This window comes from Acyrthosiphon pisum, chromosome X (assembly GCF_005508785.2).
Source record: "Acyrthosiphon pisum isolate AL4f chromosome X, pea_aphid_22Mar2018_4r6ur, whole genome shotgun sequence".
Classification (NCBI taxonomy): Eukaryota; Metazoa; Arthropoda; class Insecta; order Hemiptera; family Aphididae; genus Acyrthosiphon; species Acyrthosiphon pisum.
The window spans coordinates 36,635,023-36,653,577 of record NC_042493.1 but is presented as its reverse complement, the minus strand read 5'-3'; the positions used below and the strand labels follow the sequence as shown (position 1 = coordinate 36,653,577).

Sequence of the window (18,555 nt, the reverse complement as noted above, 5' to 3'; positions counted from 1 at the left end):
GAGCGAGGAAGCTATTGTTTTTACAATGGTGTTTATTTATTTATTTATTTTTTCTTTTTATATCCTGTATACAAAATTTCTATTTCAACATATAGTACCTTATCTTTTAGCAAATTGGATCAAGATGGTACTTTAAAGAGGTAATTTTCCGATTTTCTCAATAGTTATTTAATGCCAGGGGAAAAACCACCAGATAATTACGAAAAAACGCTAAAAATGGGATTTTAATTTTCAACGTTTTTTTTATCACCATAGAAACGAATAAAAAAATTATTATATTTAAATATTAATTCAACTTACAGATTATAGTAAATAATAACAATATAAAATATCCTGACTGACAAACCGTCTCCGCTCAGAATCGTTTTTCTTATACAATGATATTATATCATTGAATTCAAGTCTAATACAACCATTATACAATGGCCCATTTGTAACCTACCGTACAGCAGAGCGACATCCATTTACCTGCTTTTTAAATTGCCTATTTAAAACTCCTTAAAAATTTGGAGTACGATGTTAACTGCTTACCGATTAGCCCAGAATTATCCGAATTAAACTGAATCTGTTAAGACAATATAATGTTGTTCCTATAATTTTATGTATTCTGAATTCTGATAATAGTTATGAAATAAAATGTAAGCACTAAGCTTGTCCAAAAAAATAAATTACGTTTTCTGTATATTATGACCTATAATATTTATTATAGTGTCCGTATGCTACTCTGACAATATAATATGTTTTATTCAGAGCATATAGTGAGGGATACTAGTATGCACTATGTAGTTATTTATCATATAGGAAAACATATTATTGGGTCACTTATAGGCTATAGTCTATACAGTATACTCTATAGAGTCAATAGGATCTAATTTTTTTATAATACCGTATTATACCTTGCAGTTTAACCTTAAATTATTGGAAATTGAACACAAATTATAGAACTAATGACCAAATTTAAAGTGGCTTAATAATTTCAAAAAACATTTTAAAAACCATAACAATTCAAGAATTATTTTACTGTAAATTAATATTTATTGTTTTAGTCAATTAAGTTCACTGAGTCATGCTAACAGTCCTGATGGCTGATATCTATTGACTAGAAATAATTTAAATTTAATATAACGTAATTAATCGTAAATTATAAATTTAATAATATTAAAAAATATTTTATTCTTTTTTACATGCAACTTCTATAATACAATAAATTGTATACCGCTGGAATACAAATTTACATCTCTCTACCTATACTACAAGTTGCGTATATTGAAATATTGGATAAAGATTATTGAAGTCGGATTTTTGGACACTAAGTTAATATGATTGTTTGATTGTCGACTTCTTATTAAAATATAATATTATACACCATGTAAAAACATTTTCATCGCCTTAAAAGGGGTTTTCTGGAGTTCGAATTATATTAAGAATGTCAAACAGTAATTAGCCAGAGCTGTGATATTCAGATATTCCGATATCTGCTAGTAGCATAGTGCATAGTGCATAGTGCATAGTGCATAGTGCATAGTTCAATATTATTAGCGATATTATTTTACGAGCTTGTATATAGCTCAGAAATATGTTTTCGCTTTTAAGGGATTTAAACAAATTTTTATTGAATATAATATAATCAAATATTAATCAAATAAATATTTAAATTTAATCGATCAAAAATGATTCACTATTAAAACTGTGAAAGTAAAAATAACCGATAATCAGACCAATTGATATGCAAATCAAGCGTTTTGTTTATAAAATTAAATTTATTTCTATTTCATTGGCTATGGTTGAATGCCAATAAATGGCCCGCAAGGTTTATTGATTTTATCATGCTGTATAATTGCCGTGCGTGCTAAAATTTAGGAGCACTAAAAAAATATAATAATTTCATATATACACATAGGAAATTGATACCATATTTTACATTAGGTATAATATTTCGATCATCCTGCCGGTTATTTTCATGACCTTCCCTGAAAATAGAAATATAAAGAATACTTGCAGGAGCAGAAGTATATACTTTTGCCAGAACGCCTTTTTTTATAAAAAATCTTGATCATTTTCAGGAAAAATAAACTTCCACCTGAAACCCAGGATTTGATAATCATCTCGTTTATAACGATTAGGAAATTATTATACTGCGCCGAGGCAAGCAAAGTAAGAAAATTATATTTCTACCTATCTCTATACCTGTTATTAATGTACGAACTGTCGACCATAGGTTTTTTTTTTATACATAAATTGACTGATCTTATAAATTATAATAAATTATGCGATTTGTGCGTTCCATATATGACTATATTATGTAGGTTAGGTACTCAATAGCCAATATACTCGTACGATGTTTCATATGTCCACCTACCCTAGGTAATGAGTAAATCGTAAATAGTAAATTGAAACTTTAGTGGGTTTTTTTATTATTTCCTTAGTAGGTATTCATTTCCTAAGCGCGTGAAAAAGTCTGAATGTAATATATTACTATATTAGTATATAGTGAGATAAATGGGAAAATGTACGCTACGTTTATTATAGGTACATACTGGCATAGGTACTACTTTAACAAACTGCATTGGTAGCCGGTAGGTACAGATAACAGAGAGTATATGCAGAAATAATCTTTTACCATATGATTTTATGAATCGAGAATCACAATAAAAACAAGTTACCTATATATAGTATTAAACACCCGGTCTTGTCTCATAAATATTTTTATCATTCAAAGGGAATGTTGAAGTTGTTTGAAGTTAGCCGAAGATAGGAGGAATTGAAAATGTAGAAACCAGCGGTGGCGCCGCAGGTAACCAAAATTGATTTTTAGAGGAGGCATAAACAAATATATATATAAAATCCATAACTTTTTTTTATTTTGCAACGCAAAAACCTAAATAAGCCCTTTTATGTTTACGCAACACAAAATACAAATATTAAAAATGGCGCAAATTGCCTTCTCCGTTTTGCATTATATAACAATTATACTGTCCAGATTTTTTTTGTAACAATTTAAATAAAGTTTTTGAAATAGGGTTTCCACAATGAAACTTATCTCATCTTATATTAAACAGTAATCTGTGAAAATCGATTTTTTCAACTTCTATAGCTAACATTGTTTAAATTTCTATGTTATACAACAAAAGCTGTTTGACATTTTACGTCCCGAAAATAATTTTTCGAAAAGAATAACGAAACATTGTTAAATCAATAATAAAGCGATTGTTTGCTCACTATCTCGCTAAAACAATAATTACATTTTGTACACAAACAGTAGAGGAATACCTAAGCATTAAAAAATAATTTAAAATATTTTTTGTTGTAGGGAATGTATTAAACAATCATAACAATAACACTCGAAAATATCATTAAATTTAATTAAATTGTACGTAGATATGTCATAAATACGTATACATGTCGTATATAATATAAAGTGAATAGTGAACACGTTTCTACAGAAAAGGGGATACAAATATAGAATTCTGAATTCAATATAATTGGAATTTAAATTGGTTGTAATAATTAATTAATTACATGACTAGGACACCACAGTGGAATGCTTATTGCTTTTACCATCTATAGGTGTCAGTGGTATATTATATTATCAATTTCTATAAATACAATATATTTTACTAGATCAAAATAGTATTAGTATAACAATGGAATAAAAGTCAAACAGCTAGATTGCTTGATTACAGATAAATCAAAATGTTTTTAAACCACTATAAAGTAAAATTATTCTTAGAGACCCTAAAAAGTGTTCAATACATACTTGCATAGTATATACATTATTCAAGTATTATATGTAATATTATAAATTTATAAAAACATATTAGTGTACTATTATAAAGTATAAACATTACACAATATACCAAATGGAAAATAATAAAAATTATTTCATTAAAATTAAAAAAGAATAGACAATAAACCTATGCATTCAATTCTACAATTTGTTGGCGTTTTTCGGTAATTTGCCTTTATGCCACCTCAATATTTCTGTCTTTGATCATTTGAATCCTTCAAGTTCCTATGATATTTTTATTTTAATATGTTCAATAAGTCAACATTTTTCATCAAATTGGAAGTTTTTCCTCCATCTCTAACAACAGTGCTTAATAAAAGTCTAAAATATATTAAAGATTTGTTAAATAAAGATTTTCGATCCCACTATCAATTTTAGTCTTAAATGCGACTCCCTTTAAAAGGTAAGAAAGTAGGAACACTACCTTATAACCTACACGTTATGCCGTTGGTTAAATATAGTGGATAGGCAGTTTTTTTGTTACAAGTAAACATTTTTAAGGACTTTAAAAATGATGAAAAGCTAATTCTATAAATAATGCTATATGATTTTAATGAACAAATGTTAAATAGTTTGAGCTTTCATTCTATAGGTGCCTAGCTGAGATACCTATTTGTAAGTTTATTTTGTTTACTAGTATCTACCGACTACCGTGCAATATTTCATACTAGGCTGAGACAAAGGGAGGGGAGCTACAAAAAAATTAGATGATAGCACACACGAAAAAATAAAAAAATAGAACCTCCTCTCTCACTCACCTCTGTATTGAATATTTATTTTAAAAACCTATCAATTTTTTTTTTATGTATTAGGTATGGCCTATTAAAGTAATTATCATAATGTTATAATATTTTAATAGTTATATCGATATCGATTTTTAATTAAATAGATACTAATAAATAAACATCCATTATATACATTATAATATGCCGTTATATTTCATTAAAACAAAAAAAAAACATAATTATACCCCTTAAAGGTATATACAATAAATATATCTATAAGGCAAAAATAAAAATATAACCATAAGTAACATTATAAGTACCATTTATTTTTATATTTCATACTCTGAGACCTGAGTGGAACGATGAATGTATTAAATTTATAATGATGTGTGTTTTTTAATTTTTATTATTTTTTTATTTATTTTTTAATTTTTTTATTTTTGTGTCTGTCATCACGGTTAGTAAAACTGCTTCGATTTTCTTCAACAGTATCTTGTTTGATGGAAAGATGAATCTAGTTGGTGCATTCGGGTGGTCAAAATTTGAAATTTACAATAGTTTTCAAAAACGCTGTGAAAAACAAAAGAAAAATTAAGGAAAAACGGGAATTTTTACGCAAAAGCTGTTTTCGAGAAAATCGATTTTGGTTTTTGGTGTAACTTTAAAACAAATGACCATACATGATCCATTTTCTATACATAATAAAATACAAGGTTCTTATTATATTGTTTCAAAGGCAGATGAAAAAAATTAAAAATCCTTAGTCACAGTTTTTTTTTATTAGCATTTAAAGTTCAAAAATTTACAAAATATGTAAAAATCACGAAAATTAGCAAATTATTTTGGGTTAAGAATTCGTAAAAATTTTTCTTTTAAAATATAAAATTTGAAAATGTAATACAAGATTCCTCATAATATTGTCTACCTTTAAGAAAAAAAAAATGTCTACAAGAAAGTCAAATTAAATTTTTATGAGTGTTTGAAATTCATATTTTTACAACATTTGATATTTGCTCGATTTCTCATGTGACGATTTTCTTATTTCATTGTAACTAAAAAACGAATGACTGCAGATATTTGATAATTTCACTGAATATAAATATTAGCATTTCCTATACACCATACAATTTTGAAAATATTTTGACTCATTTTGAGCTGTTTACGGACATTCTCAGTTTTAAATTTTTTTAGTTTTTTTTTCTATAAATATCAATAAAATTTTGATTGCTGAGTAAAAAAGCGTGAAATTTTAATGCAAAGCTCCTGATATATTGTTACAATGGCAGTTGAAAAATATTAAAAATATATTGGCACATTTTTTTTTTATAAGAATTTAAAGATCGAATTTTGATAAAATTTATCAAATATAAAATTTAATAATTATTTTGTAATTAAAAATGTATAAAATGTTCAACTTTTTTATCTAAGGATTGAAAATTTAAAACAAGATTCCACGTGAGTAATTAATTCTGTTACCAAAAAATCTAAAAAATACATTTACACAGTAAGTTTATTTTAAATTTTTATAGTCATTTTAAGTTCGAATTTGGACGAAATTACATGTTAAAAAACCTGGAATAACTATTTTAGTTATTTTCTTATGACTGTATAATATTATTCGTGGGTAATGGATATACTTGAAACTTCTAAAGTATACTATTATATATCTATGTAAGTATCATGGTTTGTTGTTGATGTATAACGTGTTATAAGTACCTAATAGATATTGTAATATGATTATTTTGGAATTTATTATAGGTACCTATTAAAGGTAAATTTTTTTTTTAATACCATACCTAAACTATATATTATGTCTTATACCTAGACTGACATACCGTCTCCATTCAGAATCGTTTTTCTTATACAATGATATTATATCATTGAATTCAAATTTAATACCATCCATTATACAGTGACCCACTTGTAATCTACTGTACAGCAGAGCGACGTTCGCTTACCAACCTTTTTTATTTTATAATGAAAACAATAAGTTTCATGTTTAAACACTTATTATTTTTTTTAATTTAAACAAAATAACTAAAAATCTAACGGAGGAATCTAAAACAAATTAAATTATTATTTTCTGCTTAAATAATACTCAGTGTTATCAAAGTTAAAAGTAAAATTTTTGATTATAATAAATTTATCAAAGAACTAAATAGGTACCTAGAATTTTTTTTTTGTATTTGATAATTATTTCAAATATTTCTATTTAGTATTTGGATGGTATTTTAAAATGATTTAAGTAATTACTCAAATACTTTTTGAAAGTATTTTGTACAACACTGTCATTATATTATTATATTTCAAATCGTTTAAATTGATTTAATATATTATTCTGTTTATAATGACTCGTGTGGAAGAAAATTACAATCCTGCTTAGCATACCTATGTATGAAAAATATTACAATACAACTTAAACAGTTACTGCTTACAACAATCATTTTTTTAAAACACAAAACTATAGCCCGACCACATTATAACAATATTGTAACACAGTTCTACTAAAACTATAGTAGTTTGGAAAAATAATATCACCATTGTCATATCGCATGGTATGGTAAAATGTAACTACTAATTTATTTACTCGTATATCGTAATTACAATCTATTATAGAGATAATGTTATATACACTTAACAAATTATTTTGTTCATTCCGATACGAAATATAACGATTATAGTACGATTAATATATACGATTATAGTCTGGTAAAAAAAAAATCGTTAGCGTATACAATATATATAGGTACATTTGTTTGCGACAAAATATTCGATTCTTATCAAATATGAGAATTTAATGATTTTATAATGTCGTCTCTTTGTTTTTTTTTTTGTCGTCTGTAAACACTCTGTAGTAATCTAATTCCTCGAAAACTTTGTCAGAGATAATGCGGTTGGATTTTATATGTTACGTTCGTTTATTTTATATCAAAAGCAATACTGTTTACAGAGGAGGGTAAACTTTTCGTCAACAAAAAAAATATAACATTCCGAAAAAAAAAATGTTACAATCTTATTGATCACGTAAAATCAAATAGACAGCTCATATTTGATGTTTTTAAGACTTAAAGAATATAAGTAGATAATCCAACCATATATTGATATATTTTTTTATTAAAGCATAGAATGATCGTAAAAGTCTCATAAATAGAACATTCCAACAAATATGATAGACATTCGGTATTTTTAAAAAATATATATAATTATAAATAATTATAAGTTACACGGTCCTGGATTAAGACAAAATATTAATCCTGATTCAAGATTTCCAAGGCACCGCTGCAGCAACCACACCCTGCAATAATTGCTAGCTTTTAAATTTTACCTACACTTTAGCGCATTATTTTTACACATATACCAACGTTAAACGTGTATCGTATATTTATTTACGAAAATAATCAAAATAATTCAGGTATTAAAGTATGAGTTAATAGCTTAAAGGATATCACAACACAATTTTTTTTTTTAATTTTAAATTTATTGGTGCATTATTGTGGTCCAAATAATGAAAAACTTTTCGGTCAAAATACGAAGATAAAAAAAATTATTATTCAACAAGACAATGAGAGTTGGTGAATAGCCGCATGACGTCATGAGACGATAGCGAGCAGCCGCCCATGTTTTACGTGTAAAAGCAGTTTGATTTACGCAATGGTTTTAATAACTGACGATAGTATTTCAGAAATGTTATAAAAAATATTTGTTGGTTCAAAACTTGTATAAAATTAATGAAAATTGAAGTGTCTTATATAGGTGCATTATTTTGAAATTTTAGGGCATAAAAACATTTTTTTGTTTTTTGTTTTTTTAGGACATAACATTTCCAGTCCTAATTATTATCTAGTATTTTTTAACGTCTATCTTATATACCTATTCACGTCAAATACCCAATATTAATATAAATTTAAAGAAAAATAGTTTAAAAAACATAATATTATGTGTAGAATAAGTTGGCAATATTGTTATATTAAAGTAAAATTTAGACGATCTCAATAGAAGAATAAAAAAACTATAGAAGCGTTTGAAATGTACAGGTGTTGCAAGAGGAATGTTAAGAATAAGCTGAATTGTGAGAATAATGAATTAAGAAATTCTAAAGAAAATATCGAAAAGTAGAACCCAATAGTAAAGTTTGATTAGAAGACGAAATGAGTAGATTGACCATAAAGATGGAGGATGTAAAAATTGATTATATAAGGAAGCATTGGCCGTTGAAGGGAGCACCAGATAGGAATTACGTCGACAAGATAGTGGAATGTTGGTTGGACGTGGTCCAGTCGTAGTGTAGGATTAGGTTTAGGCGAGAACAACAACACAAACACTTTGCACAGTACGAAAATATATAACAACCAAACAATATAATGAAGCCACGCGGGCGATAAGCTTTACTACGATATGCCGTCGGTCCGACGGTCCGATGAGAGAAGATTTGACAAACCTCTTCCACTATGGTAGGAGAGTCAACTAGGTGGCGCTGCTTGCGTCGCATAGTGGTGGTAGGAGATGAAGTAAACGAGCTGAAATATTCTGAACAAGATCATACAGTGTGAAAGGCGTGACTAGTATTTACAGCTAAAAAGAAAAGCGAATGACAGAAACCGAATGGAGTTAATTTTCAAACCAATACGCTGATTGAAGTTAAAAAGAGAAAGAATTTAATATCGTTTAAAAACGTATTACAAAAAGCCTTCTTCAAAGAATATTATTAACAGATTACCCTAATAACTTTCAAGTAATCTAAGAAATTAATTTGAGTTAGCCAACCTAACCATTTTCATCCAATATTGCTAGTTAAATCAGCCGAATTAACTATTTAACTAAATGTCTAAATGTGTGCCAAATAACTACCTAATAAGTTTAAACAACAATTAAATATAAGTACAAAATCATCAAGATTTATTTTTAGCTTGTAATCTTAACTAACTAATAATTGCAAAAAACGTGATTAAACTATAAATTAAAAGTTTGAAACTCAACAAAAAATATTTTAAGATATTTATGAAATAAGAATTTCAAAACTCCATTTAGGTACCTATACAATATTAACTGAATATCCAGGCTTTGCCCGTATGCAGTATTTTTTTTTTTGACAAATTCTATATAGTATATACGCATAGGTGTATCTCGGTTTATATGTACCACAGTTGTAGTGTACCAAAGTTCATGGACAAATCGTCGTCAGTGTACCTACGTTTGTCAAATAATGTGACGTAGATGGGCAACCAAAAGTCGTGGATAGCATTTGGCACTTGGAACCTATATTTTTGAACGTGGTATAAACTACTTATTCTTTAAACTTTTTTTATATCTCTAAAAACAATCTCTGAGATCTTCGCCAAAGTCGTAGTTTTTGAGTACATTAAGTTTCCATCACGCTTCTCATTATTCCTGTTTGACCACCTCTTTAAAATTCAAATATCGGAAAATCCTTTCCATTGCATATCTAGATCATTAAAGAAACTAGTAATCCAAATTTCAAGTTTATACGTTTAGTAGTTTTTGAAATGAATTAGTGAGTGGTATTTGGCTTATATTTATATTTTATAATTTATTTAATGCTTGATAAATTAATTATACTTGGCTTTTTTAAAATCAATAAAAATAATTGAAATATTTTAGTTATTAATGGCTACAATCGTATTAAATTTAAAATAAAAATGAAGAAAATTATAGAATGACATTTTTATGGTTGAAGGATTGATCTTTACGTGTCATGAATTCAGTAATTTATTGAATGAAACTGGCTACAGATGGTAGCCAGATGGCAGATGAGAGGCAGGTGTTGGGGTAAATTGATTACCGGAATATATTTTGATTTTCCAACAATTTTTCAGGAAATTACTACCAAAACAATTTATGACACAACCATCAAAACTATATTGTTATAATTTATGATATAATAATATTATTATTAAACCGTATTAAGAAAGATTCAAAATTTTTAAATTAATATTTGTATTTTATATGTTTTTTAAAAATGTATTAAATAGTACAAGACTATTTTATTGTTTTAATTTTTAAATTCTAATAATTAAAATATCTATCTTATTTTTATTGTTATCTTCATCTTATTATTATAAATAAAAATGTGTCATTTGTCAATATATTTTTATTTATTTGAGTTTATGGTTAAAAAACCATGAGAAAAAAATTATTTCCACAAGTTCGGCTATATTGCTATCTTTTTTCTCTCTAAAATAGGTAAATTTATATTTAATGGCATAGCATAATATGAAATGATGTATTAAAATATAGTGACCATTTAAACAAACAATATTTTTATATCTATTTTATAGATATATACATACATTTTAAAATTATGTATTTTTTGAACTTTTGGTTTTAGGATAATAATTGTTTCACAATGATGTATTATTATTATATTTAGCTATTAAATAATATGATCTCCGAGCTCCAGAAGTTTCATGTAGCTCTATCTGTATGATGAAAATTGAACACAGATGGTAGATTGGTACTTTATTGATTTAACACCCCACAAGCCACGAAGGTAGACCCGAACATAAAACAGGGTAGGTAAAATAAACATTTATAAATTAAAACGCTGTACAACAGGTAACACTAATCAAATATTATATTGAAAATTATTTCATTAAATAATATTTATTTCGTGATAAAATCATATTAGAAAATTACGTCATTTTAAATAATAATTAATACATAAATAATTTTCTTAAATAAACATTAAAAATTGTTACTTTTACCAAAAAAAAATTATGGCATTTTAAACTACGTATGTTGAACACTGTTAACCTTATTTTTTTTTCATTTTTAAACAGACGGCACCGCGGGAAATACGTTTGCAGTACTGCCGTGGTGAGTTAACCTTACATAATCTTACCTAAAATAATAGCGGTATTTTTTGAATTTGTTCTCTAGTTTCTTTTTTTTTAAATAATTTATGTATAAATGACATCATGTATAAATCACCTATAAGCTTCAATGAAATATGTAATATTATTGTTGGTGTTTAGCGGTTATTCTGATTTGTTTATATTTTGGGCGAATTTATTTCCAGTTTTATTAGACCTGAATGCTAATAGATTTTTTGGTTTCAAATCATTTATTCATATTTATTTATTTGAAATAGACTATACAATATATAATTATTTTAAACATTTCAAAAAATCAATTCCCAACAACTTTGTTCATGAACAAATCCTTTTTAGTATTTTTTTAATATTATTTCCGTAATATTCCCGGGGTAGAACTCAAGGTTATTATTTTATTCAATTGCCAATAATTATAGAACCTTCCTGAGTTCACCACACAAATACCATTTCAACCACTGCAATAACGAGATTTGTCCCATTAAATGTTCAAATTAACACACCCATTGTTAAACTTGATTAATCTGATAACGTCTAACAGTGGTTACCGACTAGGTAATAAATTCAAAATACCATCTCACACAGTCCATAATTCATTCTATAATAGTGCATTTTCAGGTTCATTTCCACTAATAAATCTGTCACCAAATCGGTAAATTGGACGTAATCACTGCTTTGTATTCATGACCAAATTCAAGGGATGTACCTACCTATTATGTTTTAACCAAACTGAATTGTTAGTTGCTATACATCGACAATTACTATCACTACCCTCAGAGACTTCGCCTAAAAAAATAAATAAGATACGATTTTTAAAGCTATTACAAAGCTATTACGTATTACAAAGCATTTTTACTAAAAAGAAACCGATAAGACGATATCTATAACTACCCACTGAAGAATTTCAGCCACCTTCGTCGTCTTTACTATTCCCTAACTGTATCATTGATTTTCAAAGAAATGTACAAACAAATAAAATCCATTAAGTACCTACGTGCAATAATAGCTTTCTGTATAAATCGAATTTAAAGAACATAAAACTTTCAATTTCGTGTGAAAATTGTTAGTGTACTGTAATCAAACTATTAAAGAAATAAAGTTAGGCGTTTATAAATACATTCTATGAATATAAAACAATTTAAACTATATCAAGTAGTCCTAAAAAATCTCGGCCCCTTAATAACCTTTGACTACAATAAAAAAGAACATTAAAAGTTAACTTTACGTGATAATTATATATTACTGGGAATAAAATATTAATTTAGAGCGTGATTCACCAAGCATACTCAACCCCCATTTTATCCTTGAATTATGAACTTATTCAAATTCGGATTTCTGATGAATAAGTTGCAAAAATTTAATTAAAAATAGAAATAAATTAATAATTTTGAACTATTTAAGATGTTGCATAATATGCAACATCTTAAATATATTATACTTTAAACAAAAAGAACAATCTTTATACCTTACTATCTTATCTGAATGAGTAAAATTTTAGGTTGTTAACAATATTATTCATGAAGAAGTAACTGAATGGGTAATAATTATGTACCTATTGATACCTACTTCATATTTTTATTTTAACTAAATAAGATTTTGAGCAATAGGTAAGGTACAAGCCACAAAAACCATAACTATGATTATACCTCTAAATGCCTAGTTGAAATATATATATTTTAGTGATTAAAAATCATATCCTAACAGTCCTTACAACGATCCTAATTATATGAATATATTATTATGCATTATGTTTAAAATAATGATGCCGTTTTATTTAAATAAATGTGATTTTTATAAATATGGTATCTAAATAAAAAAATGTACAACCGGACAAGTTATCTATTATCTCATCTCACTTTTTATCTGAGAGACTTACTATTATTTCGTTACTTTAATTTAAAGACACGTGCATGGTGCATTCAATTTAAATCAATCTATTAACAATACAAACAATTAAAGACCTTGGGGCAACAACGAGACATGTCCGTGTTTTGGCCAAAATTACTATTTCACTTCATAATATAGAAAAAAAAAACTGCATCGATTGGTGCAACAATCAGACATGTCCAAATAATATTGAATTACCTACGTTGCAACAACAAGATATGTCCTGACAAGTTTTTATTGCTTCCTCAACTCATTATTAAAAGTTAGCATTAATCTATAAGAGCATAGTGGTAGATACTCTAAAACTATAATCTACCATTTTTTAAAAAATTAAACATTTTTTTTTTGTTTGTTGAACATTTTTTAAAAAGGGACGCGTCCGGACGTGTTTGGTTGTTGCCCCGAGGTCTTCAATTACTATTTCATCCCCAGAATGAAATTAATGAATAATATTATTGATCACGGGTTCGTCTTTGTCATCTTTGTTTTAGAGGAATAGCTTACAAACTCTTAACTAACTGGTCCTTAATCGGTCTAGAAGTTAGAATTAAATGTGGTACTTAGGTTAAGCTGGAGGCACTTACTAGCCTTTATAATATATCATTAGGTAAAGAAGAAACCTGATGGAAAAACAGCAGTACAACAGTCTAACAACTAACACAATAGAGTAGATGAAAGAGAAAATTATAGTACCTTTATCTAATTCAAGTACCCCTGCAAACCAAAATATACGGACGAAACAATGGAACATTTATATATATGAATGGTTTGTATAATCAATGCTATTATAGTATTATCTACGCACCCAAACATTTCGACTAATTACACAAACCCGGCGTGCCTGTGTGAGAGAGCGATAATATTATTTTAAAGGATGACAAAGTGACTTTGACCAGCACAATGGTACTTTAAATGATACCTGCAGGTTCTATCATGGAAACCCGATCTTTAAACAAATTGGTAAAATAGAAATTAATAAAGAAAAAACAAATCCACCATCCACTCAGATGAAGACAAGTAGATACTCATAATATTCAGCTGGTATTTTTTTTTGATTATTTATTCTTCAAGTAGATAAGTAGGGCACCACTTAGGACTTGAAACCAAAAACATTTTTTTTATTTCGTTTTAGGTTATCGGTATTTGTTTTTTTTACGATTTAATTTTTGGTTTTGATTCCCAGTATTGATTTTTTTCGATTTCGCTTTTAGTTTCCATAACGATTTCGGTTATAACGGAAAAACCGGTGTTCAAAATCGGTATCCAAAATCGGTATTCGTTTCAAGTCCTGGTCCCTCTGAATATGTTTAGTATGGTATATAAATATTATAGTAACTATATACGTTATAATAATAATATAGGTACTTTATGTCTTTTAATGCACTTTAATTCGTATTTTAACTGTATAAAAACAACAAATGTATTTTTCGTTGAATAATTATTGAATATTCAATTCTGTTCGCCGTAGCTATAAATGTTTATGGATAAATATATGCTTAACGTTGTTATCTAGGTGCAAACAATGTAGATACAATAGTTATATCGGGCACTGGTAATTTGTCACGTAAAATCGATACTTTTTGTTTGTACTCGGAACATTGTACCTTTGGGTGTTTTCAGATTATAATTTACGATAAAAGAGTATTTTGTTATTCAATTTGGATATAATCATCAGAGCAAACATTTATTGTATTATGACTATTATTACCTACTATTTATCTTTCCTAATTCGTTCTTGTTTCAAATATTTATTAAAAAATATATTAAAGTTAACTTTGCAGTATTAATGACAGAAAAATGCCTAGAAAACTTATTTTTAACAACTTATAGAAAAACATAGGTCATAATACGTTATTACCTATGATTATAGGTACCTACATCGTTTTTATTTTTATTGTTCGATATTTGTCCTCGCATTAGTTGATCACTGAACTAGATTAAATTATTATGTCAAGCTGAATTTCACTTCACTAATATACTATAGGTACAAATAAAAATAATATGTCGTGTGGCGTATCAAAAGTCTTGTAGATGATTTAGAGTTTATTTTAAAAATCATAAGTTATTTGAGTGTGCAATGTAGGTTAGGTGACATGACGATTTTCACAAATAATATATTATATATAAGACTAGGTACTTATTTTATATTAATTGCCTGTGAATATTGTAGAAATATTTTACTGGTTAAATAATTAAAATAATTTAGTTTCACTAAAGTATAAATTGCGTAAACCACCACAGGTAGTGCGCAATAAGAAGATAGTATACCTATAGTAAGAATAGGTGCAAATAACGTTTGAGATTTGGGAGGAAACCCTACTATATCAAAATTGAATAAGTTTTAAAAAAAATGTAGGAAATGTTTGAAGGGGCTATGCCATTTTTAGAGGGCTTAACTCCTAAAACCCTCCCTATTTACGCCTATGCTAGTAGGATAAATTTTTAACAAAATATAATTATAAATATAATATATCTTTTTAAATAAATAAATACCTAAATATATAAATAAATAAATCAGGTTAATTTTTTTCTTTGACATGACACTTTTATATATTAGTATTTATACTAAAATTAAATGAATAACATTCTTAAAAACTTTAACAACCAATGGTTTACAAACATAGTATATGATATACACAAATATGTAATGTGTAAACATGTTACATGTGTAAATATATAATATGCGTTCAAATGAAAAAAAATATTTATAAATTTCCATGCATAAGTCAACACACACAGTCGTCAAAGGTAGAACACTTTGTCATTACTACTCAATTGAAATTAATATTATAATATAGGTTGGTACCTTTTTTCAAGTCTAAAATAATTTATACAATATACACATATTATAATATTATGCGTGTAACAGAAATTAATAAAAAGTTAATCATATCTGATGTCAAGGCATTAGTGAAAAGTAGTACTTACATCTAAATTTTAATAGACAAATGACAAAAAAGGTAGATACAAAATTAAATTACCATCAACAAAGAAATATATTCTTTTAAGCTTTTCGTAATTATTATTTATTGCATCTCAAATTATTCACAGCATACACTGTAACAGTAACAAAAGTAAAAAATGTACCTTCAAATATTATAATTTATAACTATATTTTACTTAGAAGTTAAAATATTAGGCACTTAAACCATTGTGGTTTTATATATTGTACTATAGCTTTATGCCTTTATAAGGTATGCCTATATGTCAGTATGTAACCTTCTGCGTTCATATAGGTACAACCATAGTCCATAATAGTTTCATATTTGATATTAATAGTAATTTATAATACATGGAAATTACTATGTACTATGTACTCATTAAAAATAAATCAATTTCCAAAGTTTTAATTGCATCTATTTATTTTTAGTAAAATATTTTGTGTAAAAGAACTATAATTCTTAACAGATTATACACATTAATTTCAAACTGCCACAGAAATTTGAAAAAAAAATAACATTTATAAATATTTCACACTCATAGCCCTAAGTACACTAATATAATATAATAGTATATGGTGTATACACGATGACAATCCTTGGACTTAGTTCTACGATTTTACGGGACATTAAAAAATGTTAAACAACACGGTGTAAGTACGTTAGTGAACTACATTTTATTATATTGCATATTAAAATGACTTTCGGATAGGCATGCTGGTGAGCGTAATAATATTTTAATGGGTTTTTGTGTTTGCTGGTGACATTCTAGACGGCATACGAAAGGTGGGTGTGGTGTCCTTTTCGTGCATTATGAGAGTAAAAACAATATGACGTTAAAAGGGTAATTTGTCCGCAAACGCATGTAAGGCACTTTGCATATATGTACATCAGTGTGTTTGTGTGGGTATACTGTACACACTGCTCGTATCTCACCCACGTCATTTAAATGGGTTTAAGGGATCCGACCGGGCTTAAGTCAACGGTCATCGCTTAATGCCAGCACGGCACAGTTACAAGCAGGCAGGTAAATACAAGGACGATTTCAACAGACTGCACGTTCACGGTAAGCCCTGCACTCGAAATTTCGAATATTTGTCAGCCGCCGACCTTCGAGATAATGTCAACAAATTTATCGCTTAGGAATTATGCGTGCAAATCGTGTATTTGTGGAATCGTCGTCCACTGACAGTGGTGGATGTAAAAATATATTTTTTTTTTTTTGGGGGGGGGGGGGTGGTCCATTGTATTATTCCAAAATTTACGACACAAATATTTAAAAACGGCCCAATATATTAACCTAGATGCTAAGCCGATGGAGGGGCGGCCCCTCTGCTACCCCTTAAATTCTCCACTGTCGACTGACAATATGGTTCTAAACCGTACACATCCCAGTTGCAAGAATTTTTTTTAATGTCTAACAATATATACTATTATACCGATTTTGAATATCTAATGGTTTCATTTAATATTGAAATGCATCAATTTGTTAGGTAACTACGTTAACGCATAATCTACCATAAATGAAACTGCTTTTTTTTTGCCTCCAATGGTTTGTTCTTTTTGTATTGATTTCTTATTATTTTTGCCAATGGGATCGCACAAAAATGTTTTTTCCTGGTGAAACCCAGCTATGAAATTCTCCCTTAATGCCTGCCAGCTACAAACATACAATAAATCATCGGTTACGGTGGCTGTTACAGTATTAAGTATAATCAAACTATTCATTTCTAAGCAAACATTACTGCAGACTATAAAATCTGACACAATTCCGGTCGTCTGTTATAATGATACAATATATTTTATGATAATTATTATTACAAACGGACCAGCTGGCGTTGATGTCTATATTGAAATATTATGCATAAAGCCTAAAAATAATCTGAAATACAAAACAGCGGGTAAATGGGTAACGCTCTACTGTACATTAGGTGTTTAAAGAGTCACTGTGCCTAATGGTGACACAATTTTTAATCTAACATAGAAAACTATAAAATAAACATATGGTGTTTCAAATTTCAATTATTTAGTAAAGTATTAAGTTTTCGAAATATAACCAAATAAGAAAATCACTCCATGAGAAATCGAGTGTCACATCCATAAAACACTCATATAAATGTAATTTGACTGTCCGTTAAACTTTTTTTAGATTCTGAGTGGAACGATGAATGACGTATTGATTTTACAATGATGTGTGTTTTTTTTTTTTTTTAATTTTTTTTGTGTCTGTCATCACCTTTTAGGACAGTAAAAGTGCTTGGATTTTCTTCAACAGTACCTTTTCTGATAGAAAAGTGAATCTAGTTGGTACTTTTTGGGGGGGGTGGGGGGGGGGTCAAAAGTAAAATTTTTCCAATAGTTTCAAAAGC

The 18,555-nt window shown here is 27.6% G+C and overlaps 1 protein-coding gene across 1 annotated transcript in view; it reads left to right on the top strand.

The window, feature by feature from the left end:
• Nucleotides 1–8,681: 8,681 nt before the first annotated feature.
• The window catches only part of LOC103310206 (protein FAM200B-like), a 33,845-nt gene continuing 23,971 nt past the window's right edge, over nucleotides 8,682–18,555 (top strand). The window contains exon 1 of the mRNA XM_008187670.1: nucleotides 8,682–8,769. Coding sequence (XP_008185892.1) covers nucleotides 8,682–8,769 — 88 coding nt within the window. The remainder of the gene's footprint in view (nucleotides 8,770–18,555) is intronic.